General features: G+C 44.7%; 1 protein-coding gene across 3 annotated transcripts in view; it reads left to right on the forward strand.

Moving 5' to 3' along the window:
• LOC147433201 (uncharacterized) overlaps positions 1-14,266 on the forward strand; it is a 97,796-nt gene extending 83,530 nt beyond the window's left edge. The window contains exons 4-8 of one of the 3 annotated variants that reach the window (XM_086492849.1): positions 12,821-12,978; positions 13,102-13,174; positions 13,254-13,434; positions 13,517-13,638; positions 13,781-14,045. In XM_086492849.1, the coding sequence (XP_086348975.1) occupies positions 12,821-12,978; positions 13,102-13,174; positions 13,254-13,434; positions 13,517-13,638; positions 13,781-13,899 (653 nt within the window). In that variant the 3' untranslated portion in view covers positions 13,900-14,045. Of the gene's footprint in view, positions 1-12,820; positions 12,979-13,101; positions 13,175-13,253; positions 13,435-13,516; positions 13,639-13,780 lie in introns of all 3 variants that reach the window. The other 2 variants (XM_086492847.1, XM_086492848.1) reach the window with 2 other exon arrangements.
• Positions 14,267-18,802: the final 4,536 nt, after the last annotated feature.

Genomic DNA, 18,802 nt, shown 5'->3' on the forward strand with positions numbered 1-18,802 from the left:
GGACGACTTTTGGGTTATTTGAGTTTTTGGTGATGCCTTTTGGCTTAACCAATGCTCCTGCGACATTTAACCGGATGATGGACAGGATTTTTCGAGAGTACAGGCTATTTGTTGGCACTTTCTTTGACGACATCATTGTTTTCTCGAAGAATGAGGCAGAACACAGAGATCATCTGCTTCAAGTCTTTCAGGCATTACGAGATCACACATTAGTGATTAATGCTAAGAAAAGTGAATTTTTCCTACCAGAGATACACTTTTTGGGACACATTGTGTCAGCAACAGGAGTGCAAATGGACCCGGCCAAGATAGAGACTATCCGTGATTGGCCCGATTTGAGGAATGTCCATGAAGCTAGAAGCTTCTTGGGACTGTGTTCGAACTACAGGCGGTTCATACGAAAGTTTGCACAGGTTGCTTCCCCTTTGCATATCTTGACACAGAAAGGAGTACCTTTTTCGTGGGGACCCCCAGAGGTGACTGCCTTTCAGACGTTGAAAGAGAAATTGACTACGGGACCTATTTTGACTTTGCCGGACTTGCAGAAGTCATTTGAAGTATATTGGGATGCTTGTGGTCGTAGTCTGGGTGCGGTCTTGATGCAAGAAGGCCATGTCATAGCTTACGAGAGTCGTTTGTTCTCTAGGCCGGAGATGACAGCACAGATTTATGAGAAAGAGCTTTTGGCGGTTATCCATGCTCTTACTCAGTGGCAACATTACCTACTCGAAGCGGATTTTACTGTCTTTACAGACCATCAGAGTTTGCGCTACTTCTTGTCACAGAAGCAGCTTTCGGAAAAGCAGATGCGGTGGGCAAACATCTTGTCACAGTTCCACTTCAAGATTGTCCATGTGCAGGGACAAAAGAATGTGGTGGCAGATGCTTTGTCTCGGAAACCGTTGGTTCTGGCTATTTCCGCGATACATCATAGGAGCTTCGAGGATATGGTCGATCAGTGTGCCACAGATACAGATTTTGCAGATATTTTCACACGGATACGGGATGGGGAGACAGTAGCTGGATACTCCCTTCGGGAAGGTACTTGATGAAAAAGACTATGTTGTGCGTTACACAGCCGTTGAGGGAAAAGGTTATGACTGATTGCCACTGTCCACCTTTTACGGGTCACCGCGGCATTGCTACCACCATGAAAGGGGTAGAGAGAGATTTCTTTTGGCGGAGACTGAAGAAGGATGTGGAAGAGTTTGTGCGCAGTTGCTTGGTATGCCAGAAGGTCAAGTTTGACAGGCATAAGGCACAGGGATTGTTACAGCCTTTACCCATACCCACCCGCCCCTGGGAAAATATTGAAATGGATTTCATTTTTTTTTCTCTCCCGAGAATACAGAATGATCACGATGATTTTCCGATTACATGGCACGCCTGAGACGATTGTCTCCGACAGAGACCCCAGATTTATGAGTTTGTTTTGGAAGGCAATTTGGGAGAACATTGGCACGCGGTTGCAGTTCTCGTCATTGTTCCACTTGCAGACTGACGGGCAATCTGAGATTGCCAATTCAATGATTTTAGATTTATTGAAGTCTTCTATCTCGCATCAGAAGACACAATGAGAAAAGAACTTACCTTTGGTGGAATTTGCCTACAATAACACGATACACTCTTCGACGGGGAAGATGCGATGTGAGATTGTTGAAACTGCTGCGAAGGTTCCATCCTTCCTGAGCACGAAAGATTAGAAATTTGAAGCGGATGAATATTCGCGAGATTTGGATACGGCTTTTGCCAAGGTTCGCGAGACTTTGCAGGAGTCTCAAGAACGACAGAAAAAGGCAGCGGATCCCCATCATGGCGACTGGAAACTAAAGGAGGATGATTGGGTGCTCTTACTTTGAGAAGGCACGCCTAAGAAAGAAGAAGGGAAAGGAGAGGCTTTTTCCAAAGCTTAGTATGTGATACTACGGACCTTTCCAGATTACTGACAAGATAAATGATGTCTCCTTCCGATTGAAACTGCCAGATACTTGGAGAATTCACAATGCATTGCATGTGAGTCTCTTGAAACCTGTTAAGGGTGATGTGCCTGATGATGGGGAGCCTGATGAGCAACCCAAAGTGGAAGAAAACGAGGAGATCCTTGTTCCTGAACAGATTTTGGCACATAATGATACGAAGAAAGGTAAAGTCCGAAGGCGGGTTCTTGGTTAAGTTCAAGAACTTTCCTGCATTTGATGCGAAGTGGATGGAGGAGGAGGACCTAGCAGATACTCCTCGGATTGTGAAACTTTACCTCGATGTTTTGGTTTAGCATAGTCTACTCCAAACGGAACCCAGAACTCAGCTTGGCCGAAGATCTGGTGCAGTGGGATGCACAAGAGGGGAGTTACTCCGCTCCTTTGTCAACAGATGCCTCGATTTTGATACTAAAGTCACTGATGTCTATTTGAGCTTCAGGGATACTGAGAGCTGACAGTATTCTGCTGGATGACTTTATGAAATGGAATTCTTGATTATGATACTGATTTGTTCTTGACTTCTTGTGAGTGCAGGAACTGGTAGACGAAATGACTGCAGCATTTTGGTCTGATTGATCTCGAATAGACATGGTTGCAATAGGGGTTAATCAATCGGACATCGATGAGGTCCCGATTGGACCTAGATGTGATTGCTAGCTACATTGCCGATAAATCATGGTCTAAGATCCGAATGAATGTTGAATGTCCTGTGATGTCTGGTGATGTCCTGTGATGTCGTGTGATGTGACTGTCGATTTTGTACATGTGCTAGATGTGTGTTCCTAGTACGTAGGTACTAACACTTAGTGTCTGCTAAGACGGTTTATGGTTTTTGTTGGTTTTGCAGGCGTAATCGCAGTCGATTACAATGCTTTCAAGAGGGTGGTATGTCACAAAGTGATGATGTGGCGGACAGCAGAAACCCTAATTTCTGCCAGAAACCCTAAAATTCCTGCAAACCCTAATTTTTGCCAAAAACCCTAAATTCCGGAAATCGCGGAGGCGGATTATTAAATTTTTTTTTTTTTCTTTTTGGAAAATGATGAGCGACGCGAATTTTGCTTTTGCTTTTTTTTATAAAAAAAGAGAAAAGACTCTCTGAGAGAGAGAGAGAACTGATGCTTTTGATTTTAAAAGTTTTTGGGGCTCTGCTTTTGGGCATCCCTTGTAACCTTTAAATTAGTGGTGAGTGCCTCACTTCTCAGAGCATCTGGACGCAGAGTCTGAGAGTGAAACCCTACCGCTCTCTTGTACTTTGATGATTGATTAATACAAAAAGAAATACCGAAAGGGGCGCCAGTCTTTGGGGCCAATATCTCTAGGCACGGAACTCCGCCGGGCCAGTGCAAATCTATTGTGATCTATGAATTGTTTTGAAGTGGTTATTTGGTGCTGTCGCGGTTGATTCTTGACTTGGAGTGTCTAAGTTTGTTACAATTTTGCCAAATTCCTCACTCTTTTTCTGCTGTTTTTCTGTGTAATCTTCTCCGGTGAGTGAAGCTTCTTCTCCAATTTGTGATTGTATCTGGTATCTTTTACCCATATTGTGTGAGCTGTTTGCCCCATTGGTGTTGGCCCAAGCTCATTTTTATCTAAACATCAGAAGTTCTCCTCTTTTGAGCTGAGTTTTTGTGTGTGTGTGTGTGTCTTTGTGTGGAGTGGGCAAGTGGATAGTCTCTCTCCTCTCACTCCAGAGGTGTGTTCCCTGTCTCGGCCATGTGTGTTGTGTAAGCCGAGTGGTGCCCCATAGTGTGTGTGTATCTTCCCAAGAGTGTGTGTCGGGTCGTTATAGAGGCGCTGTGTGTGTTTTCATCCCGCTCACATTCTTTTGGTGCCCCCACGGAGGATCTTCTTCGAGTACCTTCTGCTTCGAGCTTCGAACTTCGGGATTACAGGTTGTAGATTACAGGTTACAGGGACAGGTACAGGTACAGGTAGCTGGAGTACAGTGATATACTAGCAATGATGTCACTTGCAGTTGTTGTGGGAATGCATCACTTGGCACCTATTTGAGCGCATTGTCTGCTGGATTGTACGTTACTTGTGGAAACTGCCATTGTACGCATTTGTGGAGCCATACTTGGTTGTATTTGGCAGTCCCAGCCATCTCTGAGACTTGGTCTGGAAGATAGTCATTTCTGAGACTTGACTATATGCGATTTGCATTAGCCTTCGTGTGAGGGTCGATAGCGTGAGATTTTTATTGAGCTGGGGGATTCTCAAATGTGGAGATCCTTTCGGTGATACAGGTAGCTGGAGCACCCTTTTTGTTACCTCGCCATAGGCTATGTACTAGTGAGTCCTACTTGATGCTCGGGTTCTATTGTTGACAGTTTATGCATACATAGACAGTCTATATTTTGGGTTCCTACTGCTCTACTTCTGGGGAAACTCTGTTGAAATTTTCCCAAGTTATGATGGCTGGTTTTTTGGTATTTTGAGTCATTTATGTTGTTATGTTGCTGAAATTTTGGCAAAATCAGAGGTTGAGTCAGGTGTGCCTTCTTGGGAGCTTCATGGTTGGCTTTAATGGATGATCAAAATGGCCCTCAGTTCACTCCTTTTCATTTAACTCAAAGAATTCAGATTAATGTTCATGTGTCCAGGAAGATCTTTTTCCAGCAGTGCATAGTCTTTATGTTTGAGCCAAGAAGATTACGAGAGATCTTGGAATGTCCTTTGCCTGTTGTAATTCCGATGATCAACTATGAAAACTCATTTGATGTGCATGTGTTTGTCCTTATCTAAAGTTGAGCTCCATTGAAGTTTCTGGGGATTGGGTAGTCAAAAGTTTTGGGTTCTTGCACGTGTGTTCAAAGGGGTTCTCAAAGCATTGTAACTTGGGTAGCCATGGCTTTCTCTTATCCGGAGTTTCATGGAAGAAGTGATGAAGATGTGGAAGAATTTTTGGAAAAGATGGAGGTTGCCTGCATTAGAACCAGATTCATGATCTTGCGCAGATATTACGCCTTCTCCAAATTTGTTTGAAGAGTGATGCACGAGTTTGGTCTAAAGCATTTGAAGAGGAGTTGCGTGTGGCTGATCCACCTGTAAGGTTGAGTTGGGACAATCTACGACATGGGTTGGAAGTGGAGTTTGTGAAGATAGAAGATCCTGACAAGGTGTGGCAAGAAGTACAGGCTTTGGTGCAAAAGGAAGGTGTGCCAGTAGATGCGTACATACGTAAGTTTTCATTGGCATGGGAGCGAATGTGCAAGGCTTTAGCACCACAGGTACCCCCGCCTGACATGATGAAGAAGGACAGGTTCTTGGCTGGTCTTTGGGAGAATATACGTTGGAGAGTGGAGCTAAAGAAGCCTAGGACATATGAGGATGCACTAGAGGTAGCAAGGAACAAAGAGTGGAAGCTGAGGAAAATGAGCCAGTTAGGGGTGGAGTCTTTGCCAATGAGGTCTGAATTTCAGCCTATAGAGTCTTTACAAGGGCGCATGTCAGGGGTTCATCATGAACCTGTAGTTCCTGTTACTATTCAGGTTATGCCAGCAGTGGTCACTACAGCAGTGCAAGATGATGGGCTAAGGCAAGACATGAGGCAAATGGTAGATTTGATGAAGAATCTCAGCCTAAACATGCTAGGTCAAGTGGGAAATAATCGAGGTCGAGGGAGGTTTGCTAATCAGCAAGGAGGTGAAGAAAGGCCTAGGAATGGTGTTGGACAAAGCAATGGTAGGTTTTGGAGGCAGACGTCCATATGTTATAATTGTGGAGAGTTGGGTCACATCAGCCCGCAATGTGATAAGCCACCAAGGATGGGGGGAGACATGTATCCATTGCCAAGACAGGTGCTAAAACTAGGTCAAGTGATTATGGCATCGAAATTAAGGGAGACGAAGGAACCAGTGGACTGACCCAGGAGGAAAAGGGAAAGACAAAAGTGCTAAGTGTAGTCACCTTGGAGAAGGCATCAAAGCTAGAGGATACATTAGTGATGCCTATTGGGAAGAGGACCACAGAGGAAAAGGAAGGAAGAAGTGCCCCAGGTCCTAGTAAGAAGAAAGGAAAGAGCCATGAAGGCGAGGATATCAAGGCCAAGAGGAAAAGGAGAGCTCGTCGAAAGTTTCATGTTTTAGATTTTCCACTAGGGGATGGGCAATTAAGCTATGACTTGAAGGAGGATCTGACGAGCAGGAAGGCAGATGTTACTTTTGGGCAGCTTATAGAGATGGTGCCTAAGCTAAAGTGACAGTGGAAGAGGATGGTTAACCCAATGGAGAAAGAGCCAGAGAGAGGTCCAGTGAAGGTGTTGGCAATGGATGAGCTACCAGACATTTGTCCAATAGTAGATGTGTGGCATAAAAGGAAAAATTTGGGACAAGGTTATGTGGATGGCGGAGCCCAAATATGCGTCATAACACACTCATGTGTTGAGAAGATGGGTCTCACAGTGGCTGGGGTGTCAGGTTTTTGGATCAAATTGGCAAACCATCAAAAAGTAAAATGCTTGGGTGTTGTAAAGAGCTTAGAAGTGGAGGCATATGAAGCAAAGGCAGTGGTTGATTTTCATGTGATGCCAGCAGGGTTGGGAGCATATCCTATTATACTGGGCAGACCATGGTTACGCGTAGTGGGAGCTGTTCAAGATTGTCGACATGGTACGATTAGCCTCTATGGAAAGACAGGTACCAAGAAGCTTTATAATATGGACACAAGGAAACGATTAGAGGAGCTTTATGAAGATGAGGATGAGTCTAGTGATGAAGACTCTTCCACGGTGACAGATGAAGACAGTGATAGCACTACCAGCAGTGATGAGGATGCTGATGTTGCATTTCTTTTGATGGACAAAGAAATCCAGGAGATTGGTTTAGTTGCATTTGCGAATGAGGTTGCAGATGAAAGTGAAGGGCCTTATGAAGTGATTGAAGGGATGATGCAAACCAAGGTTGAGTTGTCAAAGAAGCAAGAATTAATGACGCAAATGATTAGTGGAGACCTCTCAGCTATGGAGAAGGATATATATTTGCACATGTTGGCTAGTTTTCCTGATTTGTTCATTACTTCATATGAAGAGATCAGAGGGTTCAAGGGCGAAGAGATGCATATAGAGCTGAAAGAAGGAGCTAAGCCAGTGCGGCAAAGGCTAAGAAGGATGGGTCAAGAGTAAATGGAAGCCTTGCGAGAAGAGGTGGACAAGTTATTGAAGGCAGGGTTCATAGTCCCTGTGGAGACCACAGAATGGGTGAGTCCAGTTGTAGTCAGTCCAAAGAAGGATGGGAAGTGGAGAATTTGTGTAGATTTTAAACCCTTAAACGCAGCCACTAAGAAGAACCCATATCCTCTTCCATTCATTGATCAGATCTTGGATTCAGTGGCAGGTTATGAGAGGTACAGTGTGTGATGGTTTTTCAGGCTATTTTCAATTGAAGATTGCTCTTAAAGACCGCACAAAGACAACTTTTATTACGCCATGGGGCTGCTATTGCTACACAGTATTGCCATTTGTGTTGTCAAATGGACCTTCCTTCTATCAAGAGAGAGCAAATTGGGTGTTGGAACCATTCATTGGTAGTTGTGTTAAAGCTTTTATGGATGACTTCTGTGTCTATAGCAGTAGGGCTGATCACCATGAGAAGCTGCAGATGGTATTGGCTCGATATGATGAATGTGGAGGACAACTAAATCCAAAGAAATGTCATCTAGCACAGCCAAGGGTGAAGTTATTGGGCCACATGGTGTCAGAAAATGGCATTGAGGCTGTTCCAGACAAGGTTAAGTCTATTATTCTTCTTCCATCACCTACGAGTACGAAGCAATTGGCAACCTTTATACACAAAGTGAAGTACATGGCAAGGTTTATTCCATTGTCTTCGCAACTTCTTTATCCATTACAACAAGTGGCAAAGCATGATCCATTGCAATGGGATGACAAGTGTGAAGAAGTGTTTCAAGAGGTGAAAGAGGTGTTAGGGGGTTTGTCAGCCATGCAGGCTCCTAATTGGGAGAAAATTTTTTATGTAAATCCCTCAGTAGGAGATGATGCCATTGGAGCCATGCTATTGCAAAAGGGGAAGGGCAGCCATTATATGAGGCTAGTGTATTGTGCAAGCCGAGTGAAGTTGGTAGCGGAGAGAAAGTTATCGGAAGTAGAGCTAGTGATGGCCAGTGTAATATTTGCTTGTCGACGATTTCGTCATTACTTGCTACCACGGCCTTTTGTTTTCTTGACGAGTTATGCCTTTTTGCCACAATTAATTAATGGTACTAACATGTCAAATATGGTGAAGAAATGGGTAATTGAGCTGCAAGAGTTTGAGTTCTCTTTTCTAGTGGAAGATAGTACAAGGGCTACCCTGGCTGATTTGTTGACCTACAAGGAGAATCCCCTTATTGTTAAGGAAGAGGTGGTGAGAAAGGTAGTTGAAGAAGTGCCACAGATCAGCAATGCACATGTGTTGTTCTTTGATGGTTCATACAGAAAGAGCCATGATGCAGCTTCAGGGGATATAGCACTTTATGATCCAGAGGGGAAGCTAGTATGCAAGAGAGGGTTCAAATTGGATGCGCATAGTAACAATGAGGCTGAATATGCTACATTGGAAGCCGGATTACACATTTGTTTGAAGCATGGGGTTCGAAGGTTGAGTATAAAAGGTGATGCCTTGTTAGTGGTGAAGCAAGTGCTGGGTGTGTGGAAGAGCAAGAACACCTCATTGAAGGAAATGTGATTCAGAATTAAAGGCCTGTTAAAAAAGTTCGAAGCATGGATCATCAGACACATTGAACGTGCTCTAAATGGAGAGGCACTGAAGCAGCTCAAGGCATGATTGGGGAGCTATTTGTGTTGAGGACCACTTTACCTCTTTATCATGGCCGGGAAAGTTTGGCTCAAGAAGAGGAGTTTTTGCTAACAGGAATCATTCCAAAGGAGATTCAGAAGTCTAAGAAGTATGGCTTTGTGCGTAGAGCATACAGGTACAAATTGATTGGTGATGTCTTATACATGAAAGGGGCTGATCTCGTGTTGAGACGTGTACCTTGGCGGGAGGAGCTTTACAGAGTGTTGGAAGAGAATCATGAAGGCGCATGTGGTGGCCATTTTGCTCTAAAGATCACCTTGCATAAGATTTTGCAAGAGGGGTATGTATGGCCTAGTTTGCACAAGGATGTTCACCATTGGTGTAGTTCTTGCAATAGGTGTCAAGCGTTTGGGAAGAGAGTGTTGAAGCCAGAGCTACGAAAAACCATTATGGCGTTTGATGTGTTTGAAAAGTGGGGGATTGATGCAATAGACCCGTTACCTATCACAAGCAGGGGCAAAAGCTATATCTTGACGGCAGTGGACTATCTCTCTAGATGGGCAGAGGCTATAGCAGTAAAACAGATCACTGCAAAGGATGTGGCAAAATTTGTGTATGATGAAATATGTTGCAAGTTTGGGGTGCCATTAGAGCTACTTTTAGATAAGGGGCCAGGATTTAGAGCTAAACTGCTAGACTTCTTATGCACAAAGATGAAGATTAGGCACCAGCATACCACTCCTTATTACCCACAGTGTAATGGCTTAAATGAAAGATTCAATGGTGAGTTGGTACAGATTCTTTCGAAAGTGACAAAGCACCAAGGAAAGAATTGGGATTTGGAATTGCCTAGTGCATTATGGGCTTACCGTACTTCGGTGGAAGTAGAGTTGCCTGCGGTCAAGATGTTAGAGAAGTTGCTTGGGCCGCCTAGTGATGCATTCAAAGAGAGGCTCTTGCAGTTACAAGAGGTCCAGTTGGATAGGATGAGCGCATTGGAGCATTATGGGCAGATGCAGGATAAGGCTTTGGCAAAGATAAATGAACAGGTCAAAAGTAAGGGTATCAAGAAACATGACTTGGTTTTGCGCTACAACAGTAAGCTGTACAACACCTTCCAAAAGAAGTTTCAAATTAAGTGGGAAGGCCCTTTCAAGGTAGTGGAGTGTTTTCCAAATGGCACATATCAGCTGGCTAACTTGGATGGTGTTCTACATAAGTCAAGGGTAAATGGGTCGCGTCTTAAATTGTATCATGCTAGATTGATCATGGTGGAGCAAGATGAGCTGTCTGTGGAGCAAGCAATGTTGGTGAAGGATGAGGAGAACTGTGATGCGGCGAGTCTCATATCTCTCTTTGCTGCTGCTGATCATGAATGATCTAGCAGGCTAGGGGATGGGCAAATTATGTCAGGAGTTTTTTTGAGCAAAGGATTGCGCATATGTACATACACATGCATGGTGCATCGAATAAAGGATTACCCAATTTTCATAGCCAAGTGGTTACGTGGGGCCCACATGTGTACAGGTAGGACAACATGTACATAGTGCAGCGATTTTCACTATTATCAATACTAGTGTGTTTTTTCTACAATAAGGAGGAGTTGGTAGTTCGTAAAACTTCTCGAGGAAGCTATTCGTGGGCCGACGACATGAGGTCAGCAGGTGCGTCAGATGGCATCTAGTGGCGTCAGGAGGGCGAACGAGGTCAATATTTGCACGCGGATGAGGACGGACACAACGTGGGTGTTTTCTTGTGAGAGTTATGCAGAAAGGTCATCATTAGGACCACTTTTTGGGGCCACTTCACGTGGTGGCGAGATGCATTATTGGAAAAAAGCTGAGTGCCCGGTGTGCGAATGATGCAAAAAGGTGACAACTATGCACTGCGAGGTCAGTTTTTGGCCTGTTCGGGGTCCGTTTGAGGTCATCTAAAAGGCTAAGGGTGCCCAACTAAAAAAGCTAAGTGTGGGAACTGAAAAAACAGAGAGAAGACCATAAAAAACGTGGAGAAGAGAGGAGGAACAGCCGCAGGTGTGTTTTTGCTCATTTTGGAGCCTGTTTTGGCTGTAAACTGCTCATCCGAGGTCGGATTTGAGCACTTTGACATTGTAGACTGGGGTTTGGGCCGTTCCGGACGCGATGGCGCTGTCCATTTTGCCAAATTCCTCACTCTTTTTCTGCTGTTTTTCTGTGTAATCTTCTCTGGTGAGTGAAGCTTCTTCTCCAATTTGTGATTGTATCTGGTATCTTTTACCCATATTGTGTGAGTTGTTTGCCCCATTGGTGTTGGCCCAAGCTCATTTGTATCTAAACATCAGAAGTTCTCCTCTTTTGAGCTGAGTTTTTGTGTGTGTGTGTGTGTGTGTCTTGGTGTGGAGTGGGCAAGCGGATAGTCTCTCTCCTCTTACTCCAGAGGTGTGTTCCCTGTCTCGGCCAGGTGTGTTGTGTAAGCCGAGTGGTGCCCCATAGTGTGTGTGTGTATCTTCCCAAGAGTGTGTGTCGGGTCGTTATAGAGGCGCTGTGTGTGTTTTCATCCCGCTCACACCGTAAGCTGGAGGAGATGCTCTCTGTAGAAAGCCATCTTCATGCCCAGCTCCTGGCTGGCTGTATCCATGTCCTCCTGGTGTCTAGCTGAGTCAAGTCCTGGCGGATAAGCCTGGTGATCTCGGACTGTGTAAGAGTCAGAGAGGGTGCATCCAGTGAGTACTGGAAGGGAGGCAATCTGTCTATGCTGAACCCATGCGCATGATGTCATCTCCCCATACCAGCATGCTGTATCTCCTTGCATGGCTAACTGTCGAGAGGACTCAAGTGCAAGGCGGGCATATCTGTCTCTGTGAAGTTCCCACATGCGGTGTATGAAGGAGACCGATGTGGTGAGCGCCTCAACCACTAGTGGGGGGGCAGCTAGCTCTGCTCGAACAATAGCACGTGGTACTGAGGCCTTGGCTCTAATGAGCCGCGAGTTCATAGAGACCAGAGGCTTCTCCATGTCCCCCCATCCATCATTGCGGCCTGTCCTCCCGTGATGATCTAATGAAGGTCCCCAGATCTCAGCTCCTTAAAGCAATGCAGAAGCCACCAGAGTGTCAAAGAGCCAGAGCTTCGTCCTAGGCTCTTGAAACTGAACCTGTGAACACATCCTTTCCAATCTACCCAATGCTGCATGGGCTCTGGTCAGTCTAGTCTGTGCTGCCCTCCTCAATGAAAATTCTGGCCCACTAAAAACCACTCCGAGGTAAGTGTACGCATCTGTATACTCCACAGTCTCCTGGCCGTATGTGAATGCTGGTGCTGACCTCGAGAGAGAGAGAGGAAATGAAATGAAATGTTATATTAACGTCTTCAAAAGGCCAAAATGACCAATGAGACCAAAGAGTTACAATGTGGTGAATCTGGTACAAAGTCAGAGTAACAAAATGAAATGACAAAATGATAAAATAAAATTACTATGGGATCCTAAACTGGTAGGTGTGAACTAAGCAGCTGGCTGGGATTGTCATAAGTCACAAGAAATCCAGCATCGGCCGCTGGCGGATCTCATCAATCTCCTCCATGGACAGTAGTTTGACCGGGCGTTGTGCATGTCGGGCCAAAGTGATCCGAATCCTCTGATGTAGCCTCCGTCGATGCTGTGTAGTCCTCCGCAGTTGTGGGCGGAGAGAGAGAGAGAGAGAGAGAGAGAGAGAGAGAGAGAGAGAGAGAGAGAGAGAGAGAGAGAGAGAGAGAGAGAGAGAGAGAGAGAGAGAGAGAGAGAGAGAAGAGAAAAAAAGAGAAAAAAACTGTCGAGCTAAATTCTGACGCACGATTTAGGGTTTTTAGCAACTGTCTGCTGCGCGTTTAGGGTTTGCTGACCACTAGGCGCCTGTGTTTAGAGAGAGAGAGAGAGAGAGAGAGAGAGAGAGAGAGAGAGCCTTTATTAATTATTTTTCTTCAAGTGATGTACAAACTATGTCATGCTGCCTAGGCATCATGGACTTTTGTTTATATAGAGTAAAGGATTTTGCTCACAAAAAAGTAGGGTTTGGTACAAGCTTACTGCTATTTCAATACCATTTTTTAAAAAGTTTTTTGTGTCTAGTCTCTGAAGGAGGATCTTGTCATGTACTCACAGAAAGGTATAAAATCTTGAGTCAGCTTTCAAGATTCAATGCACACCAGACTATACCAGAGTTCAAGCTGGAGGTCATTCAAATAGGCAGGATGGACACATCAGAGGTTCTTATTGAGAAAAAGCCAGTTAAGAAGTGCCCCACTACATTAGCTTGTTTTCACACTACTGCATTTGTTCCTGCATCCTCGTGTCCTCTGATTCTTAAAATCTATAAGGCTTCTTTCAATAAATCTCTTTGCTTGATGCAGGAAATATTGCCTCAGCCGAGTTCATCACATGTGGAACTTCGCTCATCTAAAGAGAGGAATGACTCAAGTCAAGGTGATTTTAAGGTCAATGGCAAAGGAATTATGATACAACGCACTTCAGTGTGTCACGGTTTTATGACATTGTTGTTCAGGTCTGGCAATGAAGATGAGGAAGTCTTCCAGGAGGAAACAAGCTGAAAACCAAGACTCTTGCATGTTGCGGGGAGTCTACTACAAAAACATGAAATGGCAAGCAGCAATCAAGGTTGAGAAGAAGCAAATTCATTTGGGCACAGTTGCAACTATGGAGGAAGCTGCACATTTATATGACAGGTTGGCAGACTGATGTTTATATAAGGTGAATCATGTTGCACTGAGGAGCACTATTTATTAATTATTTTAATGTGATGTGAAGGGCTGCCTACCTTTGTGGAAGAGTGCCAAATTTTGAGCTTTCAGAGGAGGAGAAGCATGAGTTACATGGGCTTCAGTGGGAGGAGTTTCTTTTGATGACGAAGGAAGCTATAGCGAGCAAGAGTAAGTCATCTATTTCAGCTACATATGCGTCTTTCTACGGAGTTGTATACTGAATGTCTGTTTGTATTTGTTGAACACCCTCAATTCAGTGTGTCCTCTATTATAGCGTAAGCTCCAATTTAAAATACAAGGGTTGTTTCAGGTTCTCTTTCATGTTTCACACTGAGAGTGATTGTGATCCACTTTCAGAGAAACGAAAGAGGATTGAGACTTGCATGCGGAAGAGGCACATATCAGCCCCAGGGGAGGATGGTGAGATAGATGGACCATTTTGTCAGTTGACATCTGAATCATTGCACCAGCCTGTATCTTGTGATGACCATCCATCATTTCATCACTCGACGACATATGCAGAGACACCTCCATTCTACTGTACAGCTTTTCACCCCCCTCAAGGAGCTGTCTTTCACATCCAATAATTCCAGCTACATTGACAACCCAGTCACCGGGATTCGATTTGATAAGCTCTTACTCTCGATTACTCTGACAGATACCTCATAGTGGGTTGATGGTGGTTTAACCAGACCTTCAGCTCAAGACCTTGTATCATATATACTGCAATGTTCAAAAGATGAACCTGGTGGGCAAGATGCATATAGTATGAATGTATTCCATGCTGATTACCATTCATTGTTTGTTCTTGATACGTCTTGACTTCGGAGCCATTTCATTTCTTTCCAACTTTTTACTGCTGCCCAAGAATTTCCTTACCGAGCCAGACCCCCTTTTTTTTGGCTCATTTGTAGTCTTGGCACGATCGATAGAAGTGTGCATGTTTGAAAAGGATTTGCAAGTCGATGGAAAAACGCACAAAATATTCAAGGGCTGCATCATTTTCAGCTCTCATCAGTCAGTTCCTTTGTGAGATGCATCCGTGGTGCCAAAATAAATTGTTGGTACACTAGAATTTCACAAATGAGCACTTCTTCTTTTAACAATAAATTTATGCAGGCAGAAGCCACCTGGGATCAGCATATGTGAAAGTGTGATTATAAGTAAGGCCATAGGTGGTTTGTCTTGAAAATCTTAGGTACCATAGAAATTGGCTTGTCTCTGGTATGGCATGTCGTTCCCCCCTCCCCCAACCCCCCCTTTCCCCCTTCGCCCCGCCCGCATGCTGCTTGTATGCATTTCAAGCCACATTCAAGGAGCTCGTCGACACCACCAAGGATGGACTCGTATGTACAACCATTACGATGTACCGTAAGCTTTACGGTCTAATCAACTTGCTTCAAGCGGAGTTGATCAAATTGGAGGGATCCGTGGCCTTGAAGAATGTATGCGAGGAAGAATGGAAGCAAGCAAAAGAGGAGGATTGGCCACGACGGGAGGTGATAAGAGAGGAGATTGACCTCTTCAAAGGGGAGGTGGTGTCTCTACAAGACGACCTCAAGAGGAGGAAGAATGGAAGCAAGCAAAAGAGGAGGATTGGCCACGACGGGAGGTGATAAGAGAGGAGATTGACCTCTTCAAAGGGGAGGTGGTGTCTCTACAAGACGACCTCAAGAGGAGGAAAAATCCCAGAAGTGGCCAGAGACACACCATCAAGAAAGAGCTCACCAAGGTGGTCATTGCGAACATAGAGAAGAAGATTGACCTTTGCAAAGAGGTATAGGAAGGATCACAAAAAGACGAATTGCAAATTGTGCACACCGCCTTGGAGTAATAGAGGATGAGGCAAGCCTGCCTCCGCAACATCCACATCACTGATATCCCCGAGAATACCGATTCCTCTCTCAAACTAGATGGGAAGATCCTATCCAAGAAGCTTGGCTATAAGGAAGAGGAGCCCCTCCCCTTTAGCAAAGCTTGTAGAGCCGTCAAAGACACAACCAAGATGAGGGCTCACATCCTACAACACCTCACACACAGACACATGGCGATATGGAACTGCAATGGATCCCTATGGACACACTGAGGGCGATTCGAGGACGTGATGGAGTTTAGAGACAACATACTTCTCACTGGGACACATGAGAGCCTTGAACAAGGTGTACCGGGAGAACAAGGGTTTGTATAGGAGTCCCTGCACCGAAAGTGTATGTGCCTTTACACTTCTCAAGGATCAGGAGGGGTGGCTGTCTCTTATAGATGAGAACTAAAGGGGCATATGATCTAGAGGCATGCTTGTGGAGTAGACTCACCTACATGAGGGGATCTGCATATGCATTGCTGTATGCTACTTCTCCTCCTCTTGGTTCAAGGTTTGTGATAATGGGAGAGAAGGCAGAGGGACGAGACCAGAGGAGGGGGAGGGGGAGGGCGACACCCTCTCACCATATACATGTCTTGTAGAAGGGATCATGGAGTGTTCTAGCCTCGAAGAGGTCTTCCTCATGGGAAGATTCAATGGGACATAGAATAAGCAGTGTGTGACTTACAACGTTGAGGAGTTCATGATGCTGCATTCTGTGATGAGACTGGAGTTGAGAGGACCTCACCAGAGTTAACAAATCCGACAGCCATGGATGACACCTATACAGATTGGATAGCACCGTGGACCACATTCTTAGGTACAGGGACGCAGATTACATCATTCACTTTTCCATCCACACCTATCGACACTGACCATACTTACATCCCACTCTCCCTTGATAGCACACCCCCACCATATATATCCAGATAAACCCCATACCACCATATACTTTTCACATGATTTGTCTGCAACGCATCTCAACTGGAGAGAGCTATATAGACGGCTCAGTATATAGTGTGCAAGGGCGGAAATCATCTAGTGAGAGGCTCATAGACAGATGAGGCCCCTCATAGCTGGAGTTTGAGGAAGCCCATGAGCTAGAGTTGTACTACCGGCTCATGAGCCACGATTCAGTCGAGACAGGTGCCCACTATTGGAGCCCCGTCCAACCACCCCCCATTGAGGACCCATAGAGATGGCATAACTTACACGTGAAGACTCTAGCAGATACCTGTATAGGCACTGATTTTATAGCCTCTAGGGCCACGCCCGTCCACATTTACTCTCTTTACTACCGCGATAGTGGAGAGGGCTATTCACAACATGTAGCATGGACGTTCCTCATATCGCACAAGGGTGTAGAGTGAGTATGTCATAAACGCTGCAGACACCCTCGCCCCATTCATGGCCTTGCTCTTCAACAGATCACTAGCAAAGGGATTGCCAGGGTGGTAGAGTATGTACACCATTGTGCCTATCCATAAGTCCAGAGATGCTTTTGACCCAGACAACTACAAGACCATCATGATTGGCTACACATTGGCCAAACTCCATGAAGCAGTGCTGGAGGCTTAGTTGAGCTTCTTAAGTTGTGAGCACCTACGAGCTATTGGACATGCCAATTTGAGATAAGCCTCCTCTACCATCGAGTACATCTTTATGCTGCTTGATTGATCAAGCAAAGGCCTGGAAGAGATGATTAGAACACCTGCATACACTTGTGCTATCAAAGGTGATTTGGGGAATCTACTCTCTCTATGAGTAGGTGATAGACTTTTAGAACACCTGCATACACTTGTGCTATCAAAGGTGATTTGGGGGATCTATTCTCTCTATGAGTAGGTGATAGGATGAGTATGCTACCTAGGAGGCACCTCAACACCCATTCCTAGCACTATTTGTGTGAAGCAAGGGTGCCCACTGTCACAGACTCTGTTTGACCTTTACATTGATGAGTATTTGAGTACATTCTTCGTGCAAGAGGCACGGGCATTGATCAAGTAGATAGGCTTTATCTGATTTTTGCACACAGAGAGGACCCACTGTGAACCTTAGAAAGACTAACTTCTAAGGCTCTAATTTCTCATACATTCAGACATATTAGACACCTATTCACAATATCTAGAGGGTGGTAGACGAGGCGGTAGATTCATATGTATACCTTGGGATTACCTTAACAACCTTTAGACCCCGTTTCTCCATGGCGAGCATAGCCAAAAATTGCAACTAGAGAAAAAGCTGCATTAACAGTGCTAGAGCGTTGCTGCCACTAGGCACACTTTCACTAGCCCTGCATAAAGGGCCGGCCTTTCCCACCTCACTTACTCTTGCCATGATGTATGCAACATAAATTTGGGCACTTTTACAGCTTCATGGCGGATGCAGATTGAGAGACTCTAGGTCATTATGATCTCTTAGATAATTCATTACAAGCCCTCCATCCCATAAGACATTGTGAGAGCAAAGTTGGCCACAGCACCCATGGGAGTGGATGATCCTTTCAGAGATTGAGGGAGCTACCACGTGAGAGACTTCCATATAGAGCCCTTGAGGCATTTAGGCAGCTGAGAGAGATAGATGAGAATAGATCATGATATGCACATATGATACATGGGTTCAATAGACATGCTCTCAATATAGAGCGGCTTCCCTCTTTTCAGTATGACCTAGAATCACCATTTATATACCTCTCACATAGTGACAGGAATTGGGCCCTCATGCAAGATCTCCAACAACTATACATCCGAGAGACATGAATTACACCTAGACAGACTCTTCCATCAAAGATGAAGTATTATAGAGAGCACTTTATGATATATAAGTATGCATACCTTTTTACAAGACAACCCACACAGTGCTATTTAAGTCAAGAGACCAAAGCCAATTGAGTTGTCTCTCACTAGAGATTTAGAGACATAGGGAGACTCTCCTCTACTCAAACACTCTAGTGGAGGGTGATAGTAATAGTTCATGGAACTCTTTTAGAGAGCTGATCTAGTTCAACCATTCAACCATCGACACGAAGACATGGGCCATGCTATAGCAGGCAGAGTTGCCCCAAAGCGCTACGATAGTAGGCTCATAGATACATCATAGGGCCAGCTAGGAAGTCTAACTATAATACAAAAAAAGCAAATAGAGGGAGATTTAGCTCTTAAAACTTTCTGCTATCTTGTGGGGACTCTTCACTCTCTACCCACCTATACATGCCATACAATACATGCCCAATTGTGTATCGAATGAAGCTAGCGATCCCTTTGCATATCGTGGTGGTAATCTCCTATGCATATAATTCAATATCCATTAGAGTAAGAGCTCCTTCCCCTCACTTGAAAGTTTTTAAAGCACCAATTTTTTGTCTTTTTTAGAACCCTATATGTGGAAACATTGTTTGGATGCACACAACACTTCGCATCAAATATGATGATGTTTCTAGTGACAATCGCTTTGCACTCTTGCTCATGCTCA

Source organism: Adiantum capillus-veneris, chromosome 20 (genome assembly GCF_014529385.1).
Source record: "Adiantum capillus-veneris isolate H3 chromosome 20, ASM1452938v2, whole genome shotgun sequence".
NCBI classification, from domain to species: Eukaryota; Viridiplantae; Streptophyta; class Polypodiopsida; order Polypodiales; family Pteridaceae; genus Adiantum; species Adiantum capillus-veneris.